This window comes from Augochlora pura, chromosome 3 (assembly GCF_028453695.1).
Source record: "Augochlora pura isolate Apur16 chromosome 3, APUR_v2.2.1, whole genome shotgun sequence".
Taxonomy (NCBI): Eukaryota; Metazoa; Arthropoda; class Insecta; order Hymenoptera; family Halictidae; genus Augochlora; species Augochlora pura.
Genome location: NC_135774.1, coordinates 22,754,265 through 22,780,932, shown reverse-complemented (window position 1 = coordinate 22,780,932; position 26,668 = coordinate 22,754,265). Strand labels below are relative to the sequence as shown.

Genomic DNA, 26,668 nt, shown 5'->3' with positions numbered 1-26,668 from the left:
CGTCACGCTTCCGTGCGAAGATTATATTTATGATATATTATTTTAAAGTTAAAATGTCGTACAGACGGTTTCTTCAACTAAGCACCTTAAAGATGACAACAATATACATAAATATATGTAAAAATATACTCTCCTCAGAGCGTTATTCAGAAATGTATGCAACGTAACGTACTACAGCGGCTTTTGCTGCCGAATACTTCGATAACTCCGTTGCATATTTGAGCACTAGAAATTCCATCGACCAAAAAGTCCCTAGACTCGCGAACGAAGTATCCCGTGCGCAACGTTAATTACTTTGTTAAACACGGCTCGTAAACTTACCAACCCCCGAAGCATCCTCCCCGAAACGGTTCGAACGGCTCCGAAATCAATTTAGAGCCGGAAGAACCGCGCGTATTTGCGGCGGCATCGATATGTTCCGTATTGACGAGGTTCAATTGTCTGTCCTCCCCGTAGACATTAGGTACAGCTATGTGGTGGACCAGCAGCCGATCGGTCGCCTGTTGTTCAGGCAGTACTGCCAGGACAAGAAGCCGGCCTACCATCGGTACAATCTCTTTCTGGACGCGATCGAGAAGTACGAGATCGAGATGGACGAGAATCGCACCGAGCTGGCGAAGGACCTGTTTGAGCAGTACCTGAAGAGAGAGGGCTCGGAGGTCGTCGACATCCTGAACGACTCGTTGATAGCGCAGTGCGAGGAAAGACTCGGCACCGGTGGGAAGGAGCTCTTTGTCGAGATCGCACAGACCGTGAAGAACTTCCTGGCGGGAGAGCCTTTTTCAGCTTTCCAAACTAGCTTCTATTTCTATAGGTAATCCCCCGAGTCCTGATAGCCTTCTCCTCCTTCTTCTATCCCCCTACGCTCTCGTATCTTCCACGGTCATTAAAGGCATCATTCATTCCTTATCTACGGCGTGTCCGATACCTCTCGAAAGCTTTCAACTCGAAATTTTCCTGTATTATATCGTACTTAGCGCACCTGGCGAGCGCGCGAGTGTCTCTTCCTCGACGACGTGATTAAAAAGTCATTTTTCCGTCGTCAACATTCCGCCGTGCTTTCATTACCTCGACACTTTTCCTCGCGCCTTCTCTCTCTCTCTCTCTCACCACGGTTTTTCCGAAATGTTTCCTTAGCGCATAATGTCGCGTTCATATCCCTCCGCGTTCGCGTAGCTACGATGCTCCGGATGTTTTTATTGGCCGATAGCATTCGAACTCTCGGTGGATGTTCGTGCTTGAACATGCAAAGATGCGCGTGCAACGTGCTAGCTGCTGCACTTTAGTTTACTTAGGATTTTATCGTTTCATGGCGAATGCAAGATCCGTGTACTACAAAATTCGATGATAGAAACTGTTCCACGAATTTGGTGTTTTGAAAACGAGCTGTACAAATTGTGATTCTTTACTTTTATTAAACTCGGTTCTGAATCTCGTGTGTTTGCCTTAAGATCCATTATCTGTGGAACGCGAATATTCTCGATTTGTCGCATGAACCAGTTCGTGCAATTTCACGATGATAAAATTGTGGTAATTATTCAATTATATTGCTGTCAGTACCATTGGACAACTCTTTGAAAAGTTTTCAACCCTCGCGTATAATCGTAAAATCACCGCCGGTCGACGACGTGCCAAGAACATTCGTATATTATACTTTCAACTCGCCGATTATCTGTGGATTTATCCGCAAAAAGTCGCTAACGAGAACCAACCGTGCGTTCGACGAAAAGTTGTCAGAGTTGAAAACGCTAGAGTCACCGATGTGTGGTTTCCAGGTATCTTCAGTGGAAATGGCTCGAGGCGCAGCCGGTAACGTACAAGACTTTCCGGATGTACAGGGTGCTGGGTAAGGGTGGTTTCGGCGAGGTGTGCGCGTGCCAGGTGCGGGCTACGGGCAAGATGTACGCGTGCAAGAAGCTGGAGAAGAAGCGTATCAAGAAACGGAAGGGCGAGGCGATGGTCCTGATAGAGAAGAACATCCTGCAGAAGATCAACTCGAAGTTCGTTGTCTCGCTGGCGTACGCGTACGAGACGAAGGACGCCCTGTGCCTGGTGCTGACGATCATGAACGGCGGCGACCTGAAGTTTCACATTTACAACATGGGCGGGGAGCCGGGCTTCGATATAAACCGCGCCAGGTTTTACGCGGCGGAAGTAGTTTGCGGGCTGGAGCACCTGCACCTGCAGGGGATCGTCTACAGGGACTGCAAGCCGGAGAACATACTGTTGGACGATCACGGGCACGTCAGGATCTCGGACCTCGGTCTCGCGGTCGAGATCACCGAGGAAGACATGGTGAGGGGCCGGGTCGGCACGGTAGGCTACATGGCGCCGGAAGTGATCGACAATGAGAAGTACACCTTTTCGCCAGATTGGTTCAGCTTCGGTTGTCTTTTGTACGAGATGATAGAAGGCCAGGCGCCGTTCCGCGCCCGGAAGGAGAAAGTCAAGAGGGAGGAGGTCGATAGGAGAGTGAAGGAGGATCAGGAAAGGTACTCGCCGAAGTTCACCGAGGAGGCGAAGAGCCTGTGCCAGCAACTGTTGAAGAAAAGCCCGAAGAACAGGCTCGGGTGCAAGTGCGGCAGACAGGGCGCCAAGGAAGTCAAGCTTCACAGTTTCTTCCAGTGCTTGAACTGGAAGAGGGTTGAGGCCGGTATGTGGGAACCACCGTTTGTGCCGGATGTGAGTAGGTGTCATTCAAATCGATTCTATTGCCGTTCTGTCGAAAACGTCTTTAACCCTCGCCGGTCGAGCTCAGGGTCCAATCAAACCCGCGGTGATCGTTTGGACGCGAACTTGACCTTACAAACCGAGTCATGAACTCCATTGAAGAGTAAGACGCATTAATAACTCAGATTGTCAAGCGACCTAAAATCTAATCCCGGAATGTAAAGTTTAAACTCTAGACGTTAACGAAAACATTCGCTTTAATCTTAGGTTTCTATAAACATTTTTACCATTTGCAAACTAGCTTCTCTCAATCATACGACAATAAACTGAAGCATGTTCCTCGCATTACTTAGATTGAATCCTGAGTCTACCGTACGGTCGGTTAGATGGTACGCCGCGCTAGAATCAATAAAATAAAACTACCGGAACCTGAACTAATAAAACCTTGAACTTGAATCTAAACAAAATAGCTGTTGCTATTCGGTTTGCGTACCAGCAGAGACCATAATGGCAGTCTAATTTTGCTTGCAGCCGCACGCGGTGTACGCTAAAGACGTGCTGGACATTGAACAGTTCTCGACAGTGAAAGGTGTCAATTTGGACGCGACGGACGACACGTTCTACAGCAAATTCAACACCGGCAGCGTGTCCATCCCCTGGCAGAACGAGGTAAGCCGTTTAACGATTCCGGGTGTGTCTATATGTGCCGGGCTTCAAAGAGCACGTCAGCCGGCGTTTATCGCTCGCCAAAACGGCTCCGTCCACTTACACCGGGAAATATGGTCCGGCCAAAGTGTTCTTTTGCGTCAGAGCCGGCAAGTGGACTACTATCGCCGCCGCTTTTATTTAACCGAATCCCCGGTTCGAGCTTTCAAAGCATGCATCCTCGGCCGACCGATCAGCTTTGGCTCGAGCTTATCGCGAGAGATTGACTCCGGACCCGTGATAAACGCTGCACTGTCTTCCATCAAACGTGGCTCCTCCGGCATAAAAAAAGTCTTTTTCTGTTCCAGATGATAGAGACTGAGTGTTTTAAGGAGCTAAACGTGCTAGGTCCTAACAACACACCAACTCCCGACCTGCTGATCAATCATCCGCCGCCTAACAACGAGAACAGAGGCTGTTTCCCGTTCAGGAGACAGGTGAATCTTAGTTTATTCGCGACGCTGTTCGGACTAGTTCGATACCATAATCTTAAATCATCGAGCATATGGTGCATTCTCTCAAACCTAGCGAATAACAAGCATATCGAGATACCATTGTCATCCCCATTCGATTCAAACAGCTCTGAATATGATAATTAGAGACTAGACTTCATGCTTAGTATGCTTAGTCAGCCCCATTTTGGTTTCCCCAATTGGCAGACGTTAAGATCGCTTGGTTTATGGTTTGCAGAAAAAGCAGAGCGCCCGCACAAGACAGATCCCTCTTTCAGAGTGCCATTTGCTGGAGCTGTCCCAGAGCCAGAACTCGGAGTTACCAGCCAGCTGATCCAAGATGAACACGAATAGCCTGAATCAACCGACGCCGTCGTCGTTGCGACGTCGCCGCTGTGGACGACGTCGACGGGCGCTGAGATGCTGCCCCAAGCTGCTTTGAACAGAAAACAGCCCAGTGGTGTCAGTCTCCAACGCGGATGCCGCGCGTGTTCGCGCTCGGTTTATGGAGAAACGGCTGCGACCGCGCCACTGTGTAGTCCACTATTCACAATGTCATCCCCTTCTGGCAACCGCAATGGGGATGGGTCTGGCACCGCAGCCCCCAATCCAGAGCCCCCATAGCTCTAGCCTTGAGTCTGAGCTCAACTCAACTGAGTTGTACTGGTTGTTCGGGACTCTTTCCGTCCAACCAATACAAATCCACTTCACTCAGTATTAGCAACTGACCGCCATCACGAAATTGGCGCTCTGACACCCTAGGCGTGGGTGTCGGTGTCCAAGAAGGATTCCCACGGTCGACGTAATCAACTCAAGAAAAAAAACCACAACGGTGTAGGGCCCTGTTTTACGGTAGGTCGATGGATAAACGGATAGGGAGGTAACGACACCTTGAGGTACTTGCATTGCTCCTTTTCTTGAGATGTCCAACACATTTAAACTTTTCCAAACTTTTCTTTCTGATACGTGTTTTTGTCCAAAGACCAACGTAAAACTAGGGCAACTACCGCATCTTAGTCGGTCTGCAATCACACAAAGAGTTCAGCAAAGATTGAGAGGCGCCGATGCCGTCAACACAGCTAAACTCTCCTCAGGTTTCTCAAGGCAGATAGCAATTCGTGGGTTCGCGAGGACCGGTCAAACGTGCAGGTCGCTTATTGCCAGCAGAAATAGTAAGACATCTTTATTTTTTTTTTTTTCTTGCATTGATCTTTATCGAAAGGATCGGTTGTTGGTCGTGCCATTTCTGTTGTCCTAAAGCTGCTATCTGCGACCGTGCACGTGACATCACATCGAGGCGTAATTTGTCACGAATTAAGATAGATATAATGTGCTTGCGCGTGTGCACCGTGCGTTGAATATATGAACACATTGCAAGATGTATTTTAAGTTTAGGGGTCTGTTGACCGGCCTCAACAAACATGGCGCCTCTGGCCCTCATTTTGATACAAGAGACATATCTTTGATAGCCTACTCTTTTTTATTATGCTACTTTTGCAAGCTTCGTTCAATACGTGTTCATATATTTAATTACACTGATAAAGACTATCGGCAATCGATCGCGAAATCGTTGGATCATGGCCTATGAATGGATCACAGCCTTTACATGTTGGCTCGTGTGCAATGCTTGATCCACTGAACACTGATCGTAGTGTCTGAAGTTAACATGTGTCTGACATAGTTCCTAACCAGTCTATCCAGTTAAAATTCTCCGGCGTTTTTCAAGCAACAACTATTTGGAGCTTGATAACGAAATATTATTAACAATGAACACCGCGATGAGCAACAGCCAATTTGGAGAATAAATGTCGCCTAACGTAATCTAAACTGCAGCAAGCTAACTTCAGGCCTCGAAGATCCAACATCCCCCTACTTGTTGAACGTTTGCCATATATGTATTTAAACATGTGTACATAGCGCAATCAGTGCACACGATTACACAAAAAGAGAGTGCACTCATAAAGATTACATCATCGTGAGAATTACATTGAAAACAATGAAGATTATTGCTAAAACGTTTGTAATACATTCCAAGCTGAGCTTGGGACAAGTCAGAGTCGCTCGAAACAATTAAGGGATCGCCTATTCAGGATAATCGAAGAATCTCGCATGGATATTTAATGATTACCGTATCGGATCAATGTATTTCTTTATAATAAAAAGATATCCTCGGAAGTAGGGCCGCCGAATCAAGGCCCTTTTACAGTATTCTTTAATTGTTTCGAATGCTTTCGAGATCATCGTCTGCCTAATTTGTCGAAGGTCCTACTACAGTTAGCCTAGAGAAATTTGCATTTCGGTGATGCGTTCGCTTTTTCGACAGATTGTTGTTTTGCGCCTGGTGTACATAATTTTCTCAGTTCAATTACGTACGATTAATTTTAAAACGACGCGAAACCCGTCCTGAGATACGCACAAGAAGATTAGCGATTCCTTTGTCTCTCTCTCTCTCTCACTCCCTATCTATCTTTCTCTCTCTCTCTCTCTCTCTCTCACTCTCTCTCTCTCCTCTCTCTCTCTTCGAGTAACTCAGATCGCGGCTGTGGAATTGATCGATCACGATCAAGGGTCGCGATCGTTGCGCACGAGACTCATTAGAGAAAAGATGAATCGCACAGATGACGAAACGTACAAGAACAGGCACATATACTTGAGAATATATTTATACAAAGGCCAAGAGAAACGTAACGCTTGTAGATGGAACTGTCTTTTATTTCTGTCGAGAGAATTGATAATTAAAGGGAAACCAGAGCAAACAGTTTGACCCGTAGCTTCTGTCATACTGTTGGCCTCTCGTTCTCGCGAATTAAAAAAAATGGGGGGGGGGGGGCATTGTATTATATGTCACTATACCGAGGCAAGTCTTACCGTATGTTACGAATCGACCGACGAACGAACAAAGAGCATACAAATTTTTGTACAAATGATTTTCACTGTACAGCGCACGAATTCAATTCGATAGGTTGACTTTTAATTAGTGACGAGCCTTTCTACAGTTTTTTACTGTTAGTATATGTTAGTCGACGGTGGGTTCGTTCGCCAGTCCATTCGATAGTAATATTTATGTACCATTGCGTATTTAAAAAAAAAAAAGAGAGAAAAATGGCGTACACACGTAAGCGGTAACGATCTAGTAATTTAATCGTATTATTAATTAATCCACGAAATACGGTGCGACCTCCTATCGATTAATCGCGGTATCATATCTTATCATTCGCCGTGGTTTCGCCAGTGGACGTTGGATCGCGCAGGGATCGGCGAATCCTTGAATCGCGTGAACGTTCGTCGGTCGAATCCAGAATTTTTTCAATCGCTCACGATACACCGTGTCACTCGTACAAATTTGCGGTATAGTTCTCATTGAACGATCATCGAACGCGTCCTCTAGAACATAACCGATACCGATTTCTAAAAAAATCCTTCGGAACCACCAACGGTTCTCAAATATTCGTCTTCTATATCGCAGAATTCGTCCTTGAATCGCAATTTTTCGCGATTGAAATCGACGACGGACATTGGCCTAAAAGCGTGAAGTACTTTCTGTTACGAGAGACGATCCTTGAGAGTGCACAATGGCGCCGACAAAATCAAAATCATGCGTAATCGTGCGACATTTCCAAACGAATTATTGCATTCGTTGCAAATGAATTTCTAAGGGCGTTGTAATTTTATTAAACATCGTATATTTATTAATCCTTGAGCGCAATCTCTCAAGCCGATCAGTTAATTTGATTCGTTCGAATGCTTAATACTTAAATTCCGAAAAATTCTGCGAGGTAATAAAGGATTACCTAAATTCGAATAAGATAGCATTATGTGTGCCCGTAGCTTCTCTTCGACAACCGGAAGTGCTCCGTGGTCCGAAAATCGGAAACGAAGGGGTATCGGGTTATAATCGCGCGTGCGGTTTTTCGAGCCGTCGAACTTGGTTTCGAACGTAGTGACGTAATTTTTGCATTACTCCGTATTTCGTAAGGCTAGCGTTTAAATTGTGAATCATTATCGGGAGAAGAAGATGTGTCGCGGGGACTGAGCAGTTTGATCTTTCGTTGCGTCACGCCGCCATGTTGCCGGCCCGAATACTTCCGACTTACATAAAGAATCTCTTGCAGGACGATCGTGCAACTTTCGGGTCATTAATTGTTCCAACCATTCATAAAATCATATACTTTCTGTGTAAATCTTTCACGGGGCCGTTCTTGTTTTTTTTAAGAAATTGGTCTGTATTATCTGTTATTATTCCAATTAACTGTTGACTTAATTCAAGATGCCTCTGCATTTTTTAGAAATGTCAGAAAATTATACGCAATACAGCTGGTACCTTTCTCTGAACAATTTGTTCGTTTTTTAAGAGACAGAGAAAGGGTAATGACCCCGAGTGCTGCACGTCGGGCTTGTCAGTGCTTTCAACTGTGATTATTTCCGATGTCCTCCAAAACCGTGTATTAATTTATTAACATTTCAAGCGAGCTGTCTGTTGGCGATCGTGTCCGACGAGGAAAGACGACGAATGCTCGCGCGTGTCTTTTTGCTCAAAAGAGAAACACACAAAAGAGATAACGGAACTCGTTTTGTATACCCTATAATAAGTACCTCGAATCCTGGTGGACAGATGTCCTACGGTATATCTCGTTTTAGCCGTCGTCGGATACGTAGTTTCCTTCGTAGCGTTCGTTTTTCTCTCGATCTCCTCGCAGGAGAAGAAGAAAACGTGTATTCGTCCGTTCGCCAGTCTCCTCTTTTACCTTCTCCTCTTCCTTTTTCTACATTGTAAATTACATACTCTTAAGGGATTTAACGTTGTTTCTGTGCGTGTCCTCTTCTCGTTTGCTTTTCTTTTCTTTTCTTTTTTTTTTTTTTTTTTTAAAAAAAAAACGTCGTCTCGAGCGATACCGGGAACGAATGTTTGTTTTTAGCGGACAAGGGAGGAAGCGACGACGCGAATAACAGCAAAGAAAATGAAAGAAAGAAAGAAATCATTCCAGTTGTTTTGTGTTCTTTTTCTCGTGCAAGCGTCCGACTGTGTAAAACTGTTTTTATCTTCTCTTTTAAGTGCAATGTCGAGGGAGTGTGCTCGCGGGTGGCCATCTCGGAGGGCATTCACAAACTAATTGCACCGAAATAACTGCGGAATCGCCGATTTTCGAACATCCTTTTACCATGCATTTAATTCCATTTCCTTGGATAATAATCGTTGCTAAACATTTCACGTTTTATAAAGAAAACTGTGAACATTGGCTTGAAACAATTTCAAATCAAACGTTGAGACACTGGAAATAACAAACATTTTGCATTTTAAACGTCAAGACGAATTTTCCGAGATATCGACGAGATTTTACGATCGAACGATCATAGAAATGATTCCATTTTAATTATTCCTGTGCAATTATTTAAACTACCAATTGTACGAGAAGCTTTCGAGATAGAGATCTCTATGTTCGGATGAAGCCTCCAACAGTTTTTAAGCGTTATGCGGTGAGTCAAGCGCGAGCACGTAAACGTTCTGTTTTTGTACATACATTCATAATGGTAACAATATTAACGGTAACCTAGCAACGCGAAAACCAGGAAGCGGAGATTAGGCGTAGAATGCGTATTTGTATAGGTGCAAAGAAAGAAAAAAGTACGGTTGCGTCCCGGAACCATGGGAAACTCCTCTCGGCGACTGGAACGAGCCGGCGTGAGATTATCAATGTATTTATGTTACATACTTTCTTCCACAATTCTTTTCAACCGTGAAAGACTATCGAAAGCCCAGGTGTCGTCGCGTAGACGTATTTATCGCCGCGTGGCGAAATAAAAACGTGGGCGCGAGCGGAATAGTATTTGAAATAAAACCTTCGAAATTCCATTTTTTATAAGACGATACGTAAAAGTTTTGCTCGTCTCGTTTAAACAAGTACAATTTGTAATTTTTATCCGAATTCTAAAAAAAACGGTGGAGACGTTCGCGTTGATTCGACCAGCTTTTTTTATTACAAATGCTATTTGCACTTGGGGCGTGCAATCCCCGTTGAATCGAGGCCAGTTCAAACCCTAAGTTTCATAGGTTGCGCGATTATTTACTATTCGATACATTTTCCGATCGAACGTGAAAAGAGAGATCGTCGGTTGAGAGAAAATATAAAAATATAAAATATGTGAATCTCGTGAACTAAGTTCGATATTTCTATTTGCATATTTGTACAAGAGAATGAAACGAAACAACAACGGCACTAACGCGGAACGAAGCTTTCACTCGTGCGAATGATTGTTGCCTAAATAGATTTAGTTTGAGCGAGCTGGTCAATTGATTATCGTAAGAGCGAAATTTGTACGTGCCGGCCGCTGTTTTGAATGAGGCCGCACCGTTTCACAGACATTTTTTTATATCGAATTTACAAAACTTTTTTAAACTGCCACACGTTGTTCGAAAGACCTGCATCTCTCTTTTCAAACTCGACGCACAGATAAAAAAAAAGTATTAAAGCGAGATCGTCCTCGAAAATTTGTTTATAAATTTATATATATTTATATACATATACATATGTATAGATATTTCCTTTCTTCCTCGTTTCTACTTCCTTACGATCGACTAAGGAAACGCAGATATCTTTTGTTCCTGAATGCGCCGACGAAGCCAAATGAAACTTCTTTTCTTTTATAATCTCTGTATGTTGTACAACTACTGTGGACAAAGTTATAAATATTATAAGTATATATGTGTATATATTGTGTATAAGTTATAAATATGTAAGCCTTGTGTATTTATAACTTATATGTTTATACATACAAATATAGACGCCTATATAACCAATCTCACATTGTTTATTCCCTCACGATTCTTATTCAAGTCGAACATGATAATTTAGTTCCTTAATTATTCGTATTAACCATTGGAACATCTGCAAAATAAATTACGAGTAAATCTTACCGTTTTGAATTTGGCGCCCTTACCAATTGCCTTCGAACAGCGCCATTGAGTGTAGTAGCGAAACGCTGAAACTGTTAGCCAAATTATCAACAGTCGATTTTGGCTATTAGTTTCAACGTTTTGCTACTGCATCCAATGGCGCTGTACGGACTTCCGAATCAAGCTTCGAAATTTCACCGCAAGAGGCGCTGATGGATTCAAATTGTGGTCAATTAAATAATGTATCCCAATAACATACCAATAAAATGGGAATAAAGGGAAAATGTATTTTCTTATGTATCTCTTACAATATCTCAACCAAAACTTAAATCAATATCTTTTGAAGCAAGAAAATAACTTAATAAATACAAGGTGGGGCAAATAAAATGTTACAAAGCAATATCTCCATTATCGTTAATGATACGCGAACATGCTTGAGGAACAAATTGTTTGGTTCAAAGGGGCACATGTTGCTGCGTGAGATGAACAACTCGACAAAACACGAACGAACATCATTTCGAGCATGTTCTGTAGGTAGAATCAAACCAAGGTTAGTGGATCCTGTGAAAATGGTTATTGCGATATTTTTCGGTTTTTCAACTATTTTCATACTTTGCGCAACTAGAATAACCTTGAGTTATAGGTCGCTGGATTCGTCTTAAACTCGGCAATAATGTCATCGAAAAACAAATACATAGTTCCATTTGAAAAAACATCGATGACCTTCAAATCTCAAAAAATATGACCTTTAAAAAAAACCATTTCCACCACAACATGTGACCCTTCGAACCAAACAATTTGTTCCTCAAGCATTTTTGCGTATCATTAACGATAATGGAGATATTGCTTTGTAACACTTTATTTGCCCCACCTTGTATACACATTATACCAGTTAAATATTAACCATGAAATATAGAACTTAACTATGAAAGAACAACGCTATGTTCAATATTTAGATGTAGAAATACATAATGCAGATTACTGGAGTCCGCTACAATTTGAAACCTCTTGCAGAGAATCTTGAAAATTGATCGAAATCGACTGTTAATAATTTGCCCAACAGTTTTTGTGCGTTTTGCCACTACTGTCAGTAGTACAATTTGAAGATAATTGCTAAAGGCACCAAATTCAAAACGATAAGATTTATTTGTTATTTATTTTTCAACCATTTCAATAATTAATTAGAAGATTTAAAAAGCAATAGCTTTAAGTACGCAATTCTAGCTGGAAAATTAAATTTGAGAAATATTGATGACGAATGGTCTTACGCTGACCATGGTAACAATATTATACTTAGCTCACCGAGAACTCGAACGTGAACACACTCTTATGCTTTTTAATCAATGGTCATAGTTATCAGCTGAACGTACAGCCAATGTTTTTAGAAAAAGTAATGTACGCGTAATCATGGTTAGGATAGGAATAGTAACGAATAATGACAGCTGAAGTCTTCGCAGTTTTAGGTTATTTATCTTAATTTTACTCTTATTCATTCGCGAATGTCGCCTAACATTGTATTCGCGAATTTCTTTCAAGTCGATAGACGACTTTGGCATCAATGACTTTCACTGGAAAACATGACACCATAAAATAGAGTCAAACTGGTCCGAAAGAACTGGAATTTCGTGAAATGGATGAAGAGAAGTCCGATACGTTCTGTAAGGATGAAGTCTCGTCAGAAAGTCTCGATCAGACCGATTTCAACATGAACCCGAATATTCCAATTTTAGAAGGTACGAGTCAAACGATTTAACGGCGTGCACGTATTTTCTCGGAATAAACTGAAATGGTTTCAGTGTTGTAGTAATCGTATTTTTAAGTAGAATCTAAATTTATCAGCTCTTTCATTGATCTTTTTAGTTAATGGATCCCAGAATGAACAGGTCATTACGATAAATGAGAAGAAGGAGCCACTTCAAGAGAATCTCTCTCAAAGCGAAGTAGGCTCAATTCTATTGAACAACAACGTTCAGAAAGTGTATCATTCCTTGATAGAAGCGAACAGTATTAATTCGACAATTAAAAGTTCTACTTCCTTAAGTAATTTATTGGAAAACAATCTCTCGGAATGTGCAGTATTGCCCAGAGATGCGGGCAAATCGCAAGAAAATTCTCTATTGAAATCATCTTCTTATAGCAGTATTGATCTGTCTAATAATTCGTTTTCATATTCACCTTCAGATATGATTTTAAATAACACCGCAAAATCTGTGGAACCAGATAATTACGAAGAATTAAAACTAACACCAGATAATAAAGAAGAAACATTGCTTAATAGTATACCAAGCTCAAATACTGATCAAACATTGTCTAAGGTAGCTTCAATTCATAACTCTGCCGTACACGAAAAGCTAATGGAAAGTATTGATCAAACAGAACCTGTGAAACCCTTAAAGTATGAAAAAATTGGTAATACAGATGAACAAAAGACTTCTCAAAATATCAGGAACAATAGGTCGCAGGGCAACTTAATAGCTCGACCTACTCTGGCTGATGACAGCAAGTTGGTTAAAATTTCACTGCCAACAAAACCTATTAATATAATGCAATCAAATGCTCAGTTCTTGAACAAAAGTCGTAACTTTTTGAACTTTATTACAGAGAAGTCGTCAAACATAATGGAAAAAACTTTATTGCCACAACATTTATCGCTAAAGTACAATTCAGTGATGAAGTCTGTAGACAACAGTAGTAATGAAAAAAAAAGTATAGGTGAACCCTATGGTACACAATTTCCATTGACAGAACCAACAAACAATACCAAATCAAGCATAGCAGAGAAGCCAAAAGATACATTGTATTCATCAAATAGTCAGACCGATGTACAGAATATAGAGAAAGAATTTGCAGTTGACTGTGAAACAAAAGATAATTTTGTAACAAAACAAACCGAAAGCATATGCATTAATATTGAGAAAAAGGATGAGAATGATGATCAACCTAACTGTTCATTGAGCAACGAAAAACGAATAGAAATGAATTCTGATAATAAAGAAGGTGACGCAGAACATGATATTGTCCACATAGAAAAAAACGCCAATTATGAAGAACGTGACAGCTCTGAAGTTTTCAATTCTGAGTGCAGCAGTTCTGATTCCGAAACGTCCAAGCAGAGTTTACTTAAACATCCAGCATATCTTACCATGTTGAAAGATTATGCGGATTCTAAAGCGAACTGCTTAAAATTGCAAGAAAAAGTTGAATATTTAGAGGAAAGGAATCGGTTATTGGAAGCAGAAAACAAAGGAGAGATTTATACTTTACAAATCGAAACTTTGGAGAAGACAATAAATAGACTTACCTCTGAACTACATGCCTCACTGGAAACTCAGGAGAACCTAAAGAAAGAATACAGCGCTGCTAACAAAGAAAGAGAGTGCATGGTGATGAAGTATGCTGTTGGTGAAAAACAACTGATTGATACGCAAAGGTAATATTACAATACCTCTGACCTTACAGCTAATATGTAACATGTGTATTATATTTATAGGGCTAGAGAACACGCTGAACGTAAAGCGAAAGACAGTGCAAGACAACAGGAATTGCTTCAAAATAAATTGCGCGAAATGCAGGCGGAAAGAACAAGAATATGTAACATCTTGGATGGAAAGTGTCGCGAAGTAACTGATCTTCAAAGAGAAACAGAGAAATTAAAAGAAGACGTAAATATGAGAGATATCAAATTGAAATGGACTCAGAATAAACTTAAATTGGAAATGGACACGCAAAAGGAAACTCAGCAAAAGTTGGATAAAGCCACGGTAACGACATGAGAAATTAATGTTGTGATCTGGTTACAACTTGTATCACTGACTTATTTTTTTTTCAGACAAGAATCAATGAAATGAAAGAGGAATGTGATCTGATACGTAAAGAGACGCAAGAGACAATGCGGCAATTCCAACAGTCGGAAGAAAATAAAGCGGTTACCCTAGATCAACAATTGAAGGAGCAACAAGCGCGTCTAATATTGGAAAGACATGTTACGGAAGATAAAGAAATGTTGAGGCTTCAGTTGCAGAAAGAGGTCGAGACCCTGAAGCAGAGGCAGCAGATTCTAATCGAAGAAAACAATATACTCAGCTTGAAAATGCAAGAGGCCGAGAAGAACCGTTCGAATTATGAAAGCAATATGAGCAACCTGAAAATCATAGCCGACGAACGTCAGAAAGAAGTTGCAGAGCTGACCGAAAAAGTGTCCGAGCTAGAAACGCTGAAAGTTCAATTACAACAGTGAGTATCGCGATTATATAATCACAATTCCGTTTTATATCAACATTTTGTTGTTTCTACAGTAAAGAACAGTGTTTGCAATCGGCTGAAGCGGAAGTAGATAACCTGCGATTAGTCAATGAAGAATTGAAAGCCGACATGTATGCCTGTCGACAGAAGGAAGCTGAAATGTTAGACTTCACACAAAAATTGACAGACAAAAATGTATGCCTTCAGTTGGAGTTCACGGCCATCGAAGCTAAAGTGAAGAAACTGGAAGAAGAACACGAACCGTTGCACACACGCATTAGACATTTGATGAATGAAGTTAAGATTCTTGAGACGAACCTCGCGAAGGAACAGGAAACAAGAACGGAAGAAAGTAAACTCTTAGCCATGCATGTCGCCGAACAAACGAAACTGGCGCAAACTCTTAATCAGAAGTTAGAAGATAGTCAAGGAGAGAATGCTGTGTTGAAGAGGAAACTACAATTAACAATGAAGGAAATGACAAGGGAGCTGCAACAATGTAGAAAGAAGCTGGAAGCTTACCAATCATCATCGCCCTGCAATTCGTTGGGTGCTGCATCAAGAGCTGGATCAAATATTTCACTGAACACAGGTTCTTTAAAATCAATACAAACAATTTGATATACAAATATCTCACGTTTTTTATATTTTTTATAATTCACTTTGTTTTGCTTCAGGAGATACATTAAATGGTGCCTTATCTGATAACAGTATAAATGGTGACCAAAACGTTCAGGTCGTGGAGCCTAGTACACACACGTTAATGGAACGAATTGTAGGATTGCAAGTAGCCATTGCTAAGAAGGCTGAGAGAATCGAATTCCTCGAGGACCATAATCGATATCTGACAGAGGAGGTGCAGAAGAAGTCAAAAATTATACAGTATTATATTTTACGAGAAAATTCTGGTGCCATGGGTAGCAATGAACGGGACAGGTATAAGGTAAATATCCATAACATATTATGTATTATCTGAAAGCACATCGTCTTCTTAGTTGTGTAATGTCACTAATTGCATTATACTTTGCTTCACCCACACACACAAGCATATCAAGAGTAGAAGAAATGCAGTAAGTACAATAATAAAATGTAGTATATTAAATTATAATGAAGTGTATTAACGTTAGATGCGATTGCATATTAATCAATTGGCTTAACTGTATCATTTTGTTGTGTTACAGGCAGAATTAGCTCGATACGGAGGAATAATGGCCTCAATCTTCACCCAACGAGTTTCGGACGAGAAAATGACTCTGAAGCTGTCGTTGGAAATCAATGAAAAACTGCAAACAACTGTGGAGGATACTTTACTAACAAATATGACTCTAAAGGTAAAGGTGAACGAAATCGATGTACGAAAAAATAGCGTTAATTAATATGTTTCGCTTTCAGGATAATATTGATACGCTGAGTCAAGAGATAGCTAGGCTAACAATGCAAAACCAACAAAGGCAAATAACTAATTGAAGGTATACGGTTGTACTTACGATGAAACACTTGTACTTATTATGTAAAAATATTGGAGTAACATGTGCATGTATTAAAAATGTGAAGATAGGCGCATTATTATCTAAGAAAATTTACGGTGCACGGGTACCTCCGATTTTAACATCATAAAGCTAAACATATTAAAGAAGGATTACATTTTTATTCGTTAAAAGATAAATATCGAATATTTACCTCAGGAAGATCTATTTCATCGTAACTTGGATAATATATTTTTTTAAGTTAGAAATGGCTAGCTAAAACAAACTTTTACTTACTGTTACGTTATATTTTTTGGTGCACAGTTTATGTTTGACGCGTTATTATTTCTTACTGTACTATACGTTTTGTGGTAAGGTTCTTCGAATACAAATCTTGAGATTTCCGATACGTTTTTTATCTAGATTTTTTTTTAGTTTTACTATTACTTTTTACTTCAGAACGGAAAATATATGGAGACTGTACTTCAGTATAAAAAAAAAAACATATTTGTCATATCTAGTCAGAGAATGGTGTAACTTATTGAATCGGTTTTGTTGAAAACGTTGACTAAAAGTTGCAGATTATTTTTAATGTACATTCCGTCGGTGCATTCCAAAATTGTCAACACACGACGAAAATTTTAACTAAAGTTCTGTTGGTATTGTATCTCATGTATATATGCAACAAATACACATTAACGAATAAATATTGAAAAAAAAATATATCGCTTGCGGTGCGTGTGTATTATAAATATTCTACATATTGTAAACCACTGTAAATGATAACAACAATTTTATGCTATATATGTATATATATATATTTTATATATGTATATATATGTATATATATAAAATATTGCAGTTAAAAATCGTTCCATTTTTTTATTAAAAATTATTACTCACCCACTGTTTAAAGATTAAGTCGGTGAAACGAAGAAGACAAGAACGAAGTAGAATTACTCGACGCCACAGTTTTTAGTAATTAAAAAGATTTAATGATATAGGTTTGTTCACACGTTTAATGACAACCTGTACTACATAATATAAAGTATTTGATTATAACAAGACAAAGCAGACCTCGTGACTCTGTAATCTATATTCTTTTTTGTATTTTTTTTATCCGTGTCAGGTAATTACGAAACTATTACACTTTTACTCCATCTAATAAGAGGAACACACCTATGATTCGCGACCGATCTCTCCGTCGAGTTCTTCATCGGGAACACAATTTCGTTTCCCCCCCGCTAGTCTGCCATAATATATAAGACACATTATTTCATCGGACAAATAATTTTGTTCTCTAGACGTTCATCGTCCGCGGACACTCTTTCGTCACCCTCGTTATATACATATGCACAGCACTTACAATCTTACAAAGCACGTACTACCGAAATTTACAATCGAGTGGGCGAAGTTACGGATAAATTGCGATTTAGTCGAAAGTAGGTAATATGTGTACTTCTTACGTATCTCGTGTGTACAATTAATGTTCCTGTGTAACTTTGCACGTGTGTATGCGTGTATGTATACGCGCGCGTATACAGTATGCCGGAGTTGGGATCCGCGTGCACAGGATATTATTTTTCCTAGCTTCGCTGGAATGTACAAAAATTCCTCGTTTCGGAAATCGTTTCTGGTGGTACAAAAAGGAGACAGTTTCCGGGCGTTCGTTCATTTTTATATATCCAAAAACCGGAGGAATAATCTGTCGCGAACCGCTCGTACCGGATTCGCCGCTTGTCCGCCGAACAAATTGAAAACGGTGGCACAACAAAACGAAGGTCGACCGGTTGCGCGAAAACAAACCGATACCGAACTGCATCTGTCTGACCATTGCACGCGGTTTCTACTTGTCGCGGTCGACTATGCCCAATGTTGCAAAGCCACCAGAAACGTTTGCCTCCTACGCTTTCTCGACCAGATTCTCGCACACGCAGATCCACCCGGATTCTTGTTCGAGCCACGATTTCGTGTACACCCTGTATAACAATTACATATACATATATATATATTTATATATATACGTGTGTGGATATTGCTTTTTGTACATCGTATCGTGGTATACACATGTACATGAACTTATCACCTACGTGTTACTGTCGCCTCCGCGAAAGATCCGTCGATCCTTTCGCGATCGGGCCAACCGCAACCGGCGATTTTCGAAAACTTCGCGTATACAGGGTGTTCTGCGGCATCTTGTCAACGTTTTAATTACTTACGCGGAGCTGTCACGCGATCAATCGCTCTGGCGAAGCGAAATGAGGCTCGTTTTCGCGGAGAAGCCGTGGTAGCGACAATGGTAGTCGGAAACTTAATTTCGTCGTTAGGGCGTTGCTGGAATCTTCATTGAATGTCATTTCCGAAATTTGATTAATTTGAAGAAACTCGCGTTGCGTGTATATTTCCTGTTGCGCTGACACACTGTTTTCATGATACGATAACCCCTTGCACTACAATAATGTCCACTAAATACGCAAATATTATTAATTTATTTCAAATCGAAATCAAATTCATTCTTCTGCTAGCAAAGTCTGAAAAGGAAAGTACGTACTGGCAATGAAAGAAACAAGAATTGTCTGGTCTTATTAAGGATAATATTAACGACAAATAAATGGTAATCAATGCAACGTGAAAGGAATCGTAGCGCGGGGGGTTAATCCATTCAAAAGAGTTCCGTCGAAATTCGAAGTCGCTGCAACAAAATTACCGAAGAAAACGTCTACCTTGAATATCGACCATCCCTGCACCCTCGCAAAAATAAGTGGTCGATCGCCGATGACCTCCGCGATAATCGTAGTTCCTCGCGAGCAAAAAAGCAAAGATGAAAAGGGAACGAAGACAAGGTCTCTCGTTAATCGCGCGTTTCCGGAGAACAGCGCGTCTGAATTAAAGGCGAAGCGGAAGCGTGTGCTCTCGCGCGATGGAAGCGGATCATCCCGTGCATCGATCCTCCGGTGTCCCCGGGTGTGTACGCCTGCTGGCCTCTGTCTCTCTCTCTCTCTCTCTCTCTCTCTCTCTCTCTCTCTCTGTATGGTGCTCGCGCGCGCCCATTCACCCGATAGAATTGCAAATGCCCGTTTCGTCGGCGAGTGGGAGAAAAAAAAGGCGTAAATCTTTTAGTCACCATTGTTCCTTGACGCCCGGGATCGATTACGCTCGCGGGTTGGAGACGACGAGGTGTAACGAAGTCGTAAATTAAATGAGGCGCGACGCAAGTGGACCAAGGAACAACGGCGAAGAACAATCGTGTACAAACAAGACCGCGACGAGTTACACGTTTCACCCGTCGCTTCGTCTTTTAACTGGTCAATTTTTGCCAAGCATGTTCGGTAAACTGGATTGTATGTCCTCGGACGACTTTTCACCCTTTGCACTCGAGTGGCGACTCTGCCGTTAAAATTGTTGCACCACCTTCCAAAATTATTTTTATAAACATCACCAAAGCTTAGATTGAAAAATTTGTTGGAAGTGTAATTGTTATATACCAGTTACGAGACTCAATTTCATACGCATAGAACAAATTTTGTTATATAAAATATAAACACTAGAAGCCCGAAAAATAATTTCAGATTAGCAGGTTGAAATGTCTTCGAGTGCAAAGGGTTAATCATTTCGCCCGATATCTTCGTTCGGAGTTTGATTCGACGTCATGTAGCGAAAGGTTGGCAACACTCTGAATCAGTATGCTATATTAAGAAGTAGTTGAACATATTTTCTCGAACGATCATTCTCTAATCGCATCACCGAAAGCGACCTCTTGGTCAAAGACAATTAACTAATTTAGGCTTGAAGAGAAAAGTTGATGGCGATGGTCGACTATTTTTGTTTCGAATCGAGAGAATACTAGTGCTCCTTATACACTCTCTAGTTCGAAGAAGGTTGAGACCGATCCTGAACAGGGTCTGAGGCCACACACTCGAGATTTCAATCAATTCTTTTGTCCCAGCGCCCATGACATTGGTGCTTTAGCTCGTCGACAATCAAAGACGTTAAAAATTAATCATTTAAGCACCGGCGATTTCCCTACCGAAACCATAAGAATCCCAAAAAAATCGGACAGTTTGCGACAACTTGTGGCTTCCATATGCATTCCGATCCGAGGCAGCCAGCACCACGGACAGTTTCGATCACCGCCGCAGCCATTTGCAAACAGCAACTCTCTGGAGTCGCGAAGAGACGCGAGTATGGCAGCGGGGAGAACCGCTGAGTCGATTTTCTGTGGGAAAGACGGTTGCAGGGCCGTGAGTAGAGCGGGTCCCGGGCGTTCGTAACCCTCGTCTCTCTCGAGTGCTGGCGGCCTCGAGTGTCCTTTGCGGAACATTTCGAGGAGGATCTCGAACCGGGTCCCCGGCGTTTCGGCGTTCGGTGGCCCCTCTCGACGGGATCGCCGGGGGCCCCTCCGGTCCCTAAATTCGGCCCGTCAATCGACCGAGCTGGAAATCCTCGACGGAGCTCTGGGAACCCGAGAGCCCTCGGCGCGCGGCTTTCGCGCAGCCCTCGAGCGCGTTAATTTTCGCCAGGCGAATTGATTTCGGCCCTGGCTTGCACCGACGAACGTCGCCCGTCCGTCCGTTGCCCGTGTTAACTCTGCCCAGTTAGATCGAAGTTGCGAACCGCCACGAGGGAGAGAAACAGCCCCGGGTCGGGTAGTGAGGAACGAGTAGTACCGGCAGGGGGAGGAACGGTGGGAAACGGCCGGGATATATACATATATATGTATATATATATATATATATATATATATACGTGACTTAAAGGGAACGTGTCAGAGGAACGAAAGAGAGACCCGGCGAGGTCGCGCGCAACGGAACCGAGGAGAACGAAACGAAGCGAAGCGAAACGAGAGAAAAGGGAAAAAAAAGGGAGGAGACGAGGGGACAGAAGACAACAAGAACACCGCGATCCGGTGGCCGAGGAGCAGAAAAAAAAACGAAAGGGAGTGGTAGACAATGGCCGAAGAAGGAAGAGGGCGGGTTTTCGCGGGGAAAGCTGGAAACGGAAAAAGGAAGGACCGACGGCGGAGGGACCTCGGGGGAAAAACAGACGGAGAAAGATCGAGGGGGTGGAAAAAGCCTGAATCGAAAAATAAAGAGACACGGGAGAGGGTAGAGAGCGGAGAGGAGAGAAATAAAAATACAGATGGGTAGAGACAAGGGGGGGTTCGGGCAAAAAGGAGAGACGGAAAGACGAGCACGTAGGGAGAGAAAACCGGGAGGAAGAGGGTTTATGTTCTAAAGCCCCGCGACCCACCCCCTATAAATTCTCGCGCAGCCAGAGGGGTTTTCGTTCCGTTAAAGGGGAACCCTCGCTGCGACAGTGTATCTGTCGAGCAGTTAAAGGGGACCTGCCGCTCGGAGTGTGCCATCCGCCTCGGGATAGCGGCATATCCCCGGCTTAAAGCGTCTCGAATTCTATCGCATCGCGGCGCAAACCGTCGCCTCGCCTCGCCTCGCCTCGCCGCGGATTAACCCCCACTCGGCCGGCCACTGCTCTACCCTCGTCCTTTGTACGCGATTTCTCCTCGTTCCCTTTTATTTTTGCCCTTTTCCACCACCGTTCCTGCCTCGCGACCCTCGGCGCCAAAACGCTCGCGCGACTCGCGCGGACGAGACCCGGCTCTGGTGCCGGGAGAGCAGAGAAACCGAGAGAGGGTGTCGAGAGAGCGCGCCGAGGGCCGACGATCCCCCCCTGGTCCGTCGGTTCGAATAGCATCGCAGTCGCAAATTAGAAGCTAACTCCCTTTGGCCGAGCCAACGGCATACGGTAACGGGATTCTGCGACGCGATCGAGGGGGCCCCGTTACCACGGCAGCGAACCGAACCCGATCGATCTGCCAGCGATCGATGATGCGTGCGGTACCAGCCGACTTCCGGCCTGGTCGATGGGAAAACGCGAATCCAGGGACAACAGCCTACCTACGGGCTCTCCGAGTGCCGGCGATGCCTTCCAGGCCGAACCCGGAGTCTTACCACTCTTACAGACCCCGTCTGTCTGCTCCCCCGAGTCGCACACGGTCGCATCTCTTTGCGAACCAACACCCGCCAACCCCAGTGGTGGCCAACTATTTTTCTCGCGAAATTTCCGATAGCCGTGTTCTCCTTCGCAGCTCTGCTGTTTTCGTTCAGCTGTGCGTAATGTATGCGGTGGCAATTTGAACGGAATCGCTAGAGATGCTTCGTTTGCCTCTCGAGTTCGTCAATTAGGACTTGGTTCGTGACAGAAAGTACAATTTAGATATTGTGACTGATAATAGTTATTAACCCCTTGCACTATAATAAGGAATCAGACTCGTGGTGAAGATTTTATGCAAACTCTACTAAATACGAATATTATTAATTTCTTCTGCATCGAAGTAAAAATAAATTCTTCTGTTATAAAAGTATAGAAGCGATGGTAAATAAAGAGAATACAGGAAAGAAAAATTGTCCGGTCTTGTGAAGAAAATTATTAAGCACGAATAAGTGCTGATCGTCACAGTATGACAGGAGCGATATTGCAAGGAGTTAAGAATAGAGAAGCTGAATGATACTATAGCTTGACGGTAATGTGGATTGCTATTAAAAAGTTCGATTAGAACAGTCTCATGAAAATGTTTCTAGAATTTCAATAATATTTAAGAAAAAACAGTCGTTTTGACTCATTTGATAGTTAACGAGCAGCGTAATCGTAATATAATAAAAATATAGAGCTCCAGGGAATATTACGACAAATACTGGTTGAGAACGATACTTAAGTTCGGTATTGAACACAGATCTTTCGTGCCTGTTAAATGCTTAACAATCAAATTATCGAGCATTAAATGTGACTAACATATGTCACTTTGTAATATTGACAAAACGGAAGCTTATCAGATTCTCTACGATTTATACGGTATTGTATAAATTATTATATATCGAACAAAAATGATTCAGTAGTTTCAATAATTTTTTCAAAAATAAGTCAACCAGAATCGTCCGGAAATGAAAAGAAGGAATAGTTGATGAGAAAACGATGACAGGTTATGTTAAGGACGCAAGCGGTGGACAGTTAAACCGAGGATTGTGTAGAGAGTTTCGTTGGCTGGTAAATGGTTAACGATAAGTGCAACTATAATAGAATAAAAGTATAGAGAAGCTCTAGGGAACAAACAGCGTTCCGCGAAGTGGCAAGTTTCCGAGTTTGACCTGAAAAACGTTGTTCAACTCCGACTGTACTGTACATCTAGGCGGGGCCACGATCACGGTTCTTTTTCCGAAATGTTTCCCCCCGATCCCGTCCGTCCTCCTGATGCATTTATAGCGCGCATGATCGCATGAAATTTGCAGAAGGTCCCCGTCAAACCAGAGCCGAGCACATCCTCGTTCGCGTGAATGTTGGAACATCGAGATGAACGGAGACGAAATTCCGCTTTAACGTGGTTGCGGTCGAAAAGACAGTTTTGCAGAAACTTCGAAATATGATTTTGTGGATATAGAAATACTAGAAACGCCGGTTTCTTAACCCCTTGCACTATGATTCTTTTCACGCCGTGTTAATTATCGTTTATTCGTTCTTAACCCTTTGCACTCGGTTGTCCCCTCTCGGGGGACATCGTAATTCTAATATATGACTAAACATTAAATTTCATTAGCGATTTGCAATTATTTCTCGATATCTACAAATTCATATAAATCAAATATTATTATAATAATATAAATGTTCATAAGCGCTGGTAGGTAACATCCACGATGGCGCGGAGTGCGAAGGGTTGATATTTTCTTTAATAGGACTAGACAATTCTTATTTCTCGTATCGTCTTTATTTAGTTTCGTTTCTATACTTTGACAACAGAAGAATTAAATTTGATTTCAATTTGTAATAAATGAATATTATCCACATTTACGAGATCATGCACGAAATCTTTATCGCGAGTCTGACTCGTTGTATAGTACAAGGGTTTAATCAAATGCCCCGTGAAAGTTGTCCAGAATATTTGAAGATTGGAATGAGAAAATTTGTTGATGGAGCAACGCGTGCACGAGGACGGATAAATCGACGTTTTTCTACTTAAAGCAAGCATTCAAGAAGGAAACGGCTTCTGGGACGATCCAATACTTGTCTTCGTACGTGCGGTATGCTTTCTAGTAAATTCGCATCGACCAGGGGACAATGGAGAATTGGTATTTTGCGATCGTTCTAGGTGTGTACGAGCACGAGTTTCGTTTTATAGCGATGGAGTCGTGATGAGGCTCGGTCCCAGCGTTTCCTCGCTAAAAGCACCAACGGGGAGAACTTATCGAGCACAACACACCATGACACACGCACGAGTGTCTGCACACACTGGTGTGTCTATGCGTGTGTGTGCACATGTTGCGCGCGTGTGTGTGCGCGCCGGTGTGCTTGTGTAGCGTCGACTAAACACACAGAAAAGGAATCGCGCTCAATTGCGTCCCTGCGTGACGCGTGTTCCGTGTATCGACCGGGTTTGGTGCAATTTACAACTAGAGAGAATTTGATCGCGACGTGCTGGTGAATCGTGTCGATACGCTCGAGACACGATGTCGAACTACATCAATTTTTCATCGTACGCTCGCTAAATGCTCGTGCGAAGCGCGGTTTTCTTTGGCTTTAATCGCAATCGTTCTACAAAACATCCAATTTTCTATCGAATTCGAATAAAATAAATTTCTAATCTGTACGAAATCAGGATTTTCATAATTTTCTCTATATTGTTCGGATTATTTTCGATCTGGTGAGGAGGGTTCAGAAATTATACGGTATTCGGAGGATGAAATTGATGGCAGGGACACCGGCGTCAGCTTGGGATCGTAAACTGAAAAGAAAATCATTGGTGGTGTAACGTGAAAAAATCATGTAATTGGAGAATAGTAATGATTGATAATATTTCATTAATAATAATCATAATAATAATAATAATAACTAATAATAATAATAATAATAATAGTGATAATATTAATAGCGATAAAAATAATAATAATAAGGATCATGATAATAATCGCAACGGTTGTAATTGTATCAGTTAGCAGACATGTCGGTAATTAATTATATAGAAGTGTTTAGTATCGTTATCTTCGCGTCTGTACAATGATTTATATTCTGCTACCATCGGAGGCGATAATACCGACGATCTAAATTTTGATCACTCGTGAAACGATCGGCGATCGTCGTCTCCTCGCACGTACCATTTTGATAGTTACCTCACTGATCCCGAAATTAGTGGTTACAACGCAGGCTATCCGATAAACTTAATAAACCAATATCATCGCGCGTTAATAATTAATATAATAATAATAATTATAATAATAATAATAATAACAACAATAACTAACGAACAAATTAAATATCGTAAATACAATTAAAAAACATTAGACCGAGCGCGGTACGAAAACGTCTACGCAATTGTCTGACATACGCTCGTTTTATGAAAATCATTTCACGAAAACAGTGATGTCAGCAGCAGCAGCAGCAGCAGCAGCAGCAGCAGCAGCAGCGACGACAACGCGACGACAATCTTTTACAGAAAATTAGAAAATCGTCGGTGAAATCGGTCACCGAGAATACGCGACGTGTCCCGATTAAACGCCTAAACTGTCTAACGCGTTTCACAGCGAAGCGATCGAAAGTCGGGCTTCTCCGTGAAAACGAGAGGGAGGAAGAAACCGCACGAACGAGAAATGAATTTCAACGGAAAATAACGACGTGTGGGATCCCCGATCCCCGAACAGCCCAGGATAACTCGATTCCCGGAGCGTTTTTAAAGGAAATGAATCGTTTCCAGGATCGAAGAAGAAGAAGAAGAATAATCGTTCACCTCGCCCCCTTCGAGTTTCACCTTCGATCCTTCGGATCGGGAGACTCCGGGCCCGAACTCGAGCCGTTCAAGATAAAAGATATACCCTCCTTCTCCTCCAGAACAACGGGTAATTAATTAACTTTATTCGCGACTCCTTTTTCTCGAGTTATCGCGCGCGTGGGATCGTTCTATCGCCTCTACCTCCCCGCGTCCCTCTCTATCGCGTTCCAATTTCCGCGTGAATCTTCCCCGATCCTTTCCCAATATGGCCGACCATTTCTCGAAACTTTATCTCCGCCAGTCGGATAACGGTGTACACGCCTCTCGAGATTGGTTCCGACGACAACGATGGTAAAAAAGAAAAGGCGGTCGCGCGAGCGAGCGCGCGACAAAGAAAGCACCGGCTCGCCGGAGAAAATACTGTTACCGTTTTCTCTTTCGCGCGTAAGCGAGCGAACGTTACGTAAAC

At 42.2% G+C, this 26,668-nt stretch overlaps 2 protein-coding genes across 5 annotated transcripts in view; both read left to right on the top strand.

Annotated features, from left to right (window-relative positions):
• The window catches only part of Gprk2 (G protein-coupled receptor kinase 2), a 30,609-nt gene extending 24,280 nt beyond the window's left edge, over nucleotides 1–6,329 (top strand). The window contains exons 3-7 of one of the 3 annotated variants that reach the window (XM_078196653.1): nucleotides 457–814; nucleotides 1,776–2,682; nucleotides 3,202–3,339; nucleotides 3,684–3,812; nucleotides 4,106–6,329. In XM_078196653.1, coding sequence (XP_078052779.1) covers nucleotides 457–814; nucleotides 1,776–2,682; nucleotides 3,202–3,339; nucleotides 3,684–3,812; nucleotides 4,106–4,171 — 1,598 coding nt within the window. In that variant the 3' untranslated portion in view covers nucleotides 4,172–6,329. Of the gene's footprint in view, nucleotides 1–456; nucleotides 815–1,775; nucleotides 2,687–3,201; nucleotides 3,340–3,683; nucleotides 3,813–4,065 lie in introns of those variants that run through there. The other 2 variants (XM_078196652.1, XM_078196654.1) reach the window with 2 other exon arrangements.
• A 5,795-nt stretch (nucleotides 6,330–12,124) lies between these two features.
• On the top strand, nucleotides 12,125–17,159 carry Golgin104 (coiled-coil domain-containing protein 186). Of its 2 annotated transcripts, XM_078196649.1 has the most exons (9): nucleotides 12,125–12,452; nucleotides 12,580–14,149; nucleotides 14,210–14,480; nucleotides 14,549–14,952; nucleotides 15,015–15,553; nucleotides 15,639–15,904; nucleotides 16,008–16,031; nucleotides 16,143–16,292; nucleotides 16,354–17,159. In XM_078196649.1, the coding sequence occupies exons 1-9, from the start codon at nucleotides 12,350–12,352 to the stop codon at nucleotides 16,426–16,428; spliced, it is 3,402 nt and encodes a 1,133-aa protein (XP_078052775.1). In that variant the 5' UTR covers nucleotides 12,125–12,349; the 3' UTR covers nucleotides 16,429–17,159. The 2 variants fall into 2 exon arrangements, with proteins under 2 accessions (XP_078052775.1, XP_078052777.1); XM_078196651.1 differs by lacking the exon at nucleotides 16,008–16,031.
• Nucleotides 17,160–26,668: the final 9,509 nt, after the last annotated feature.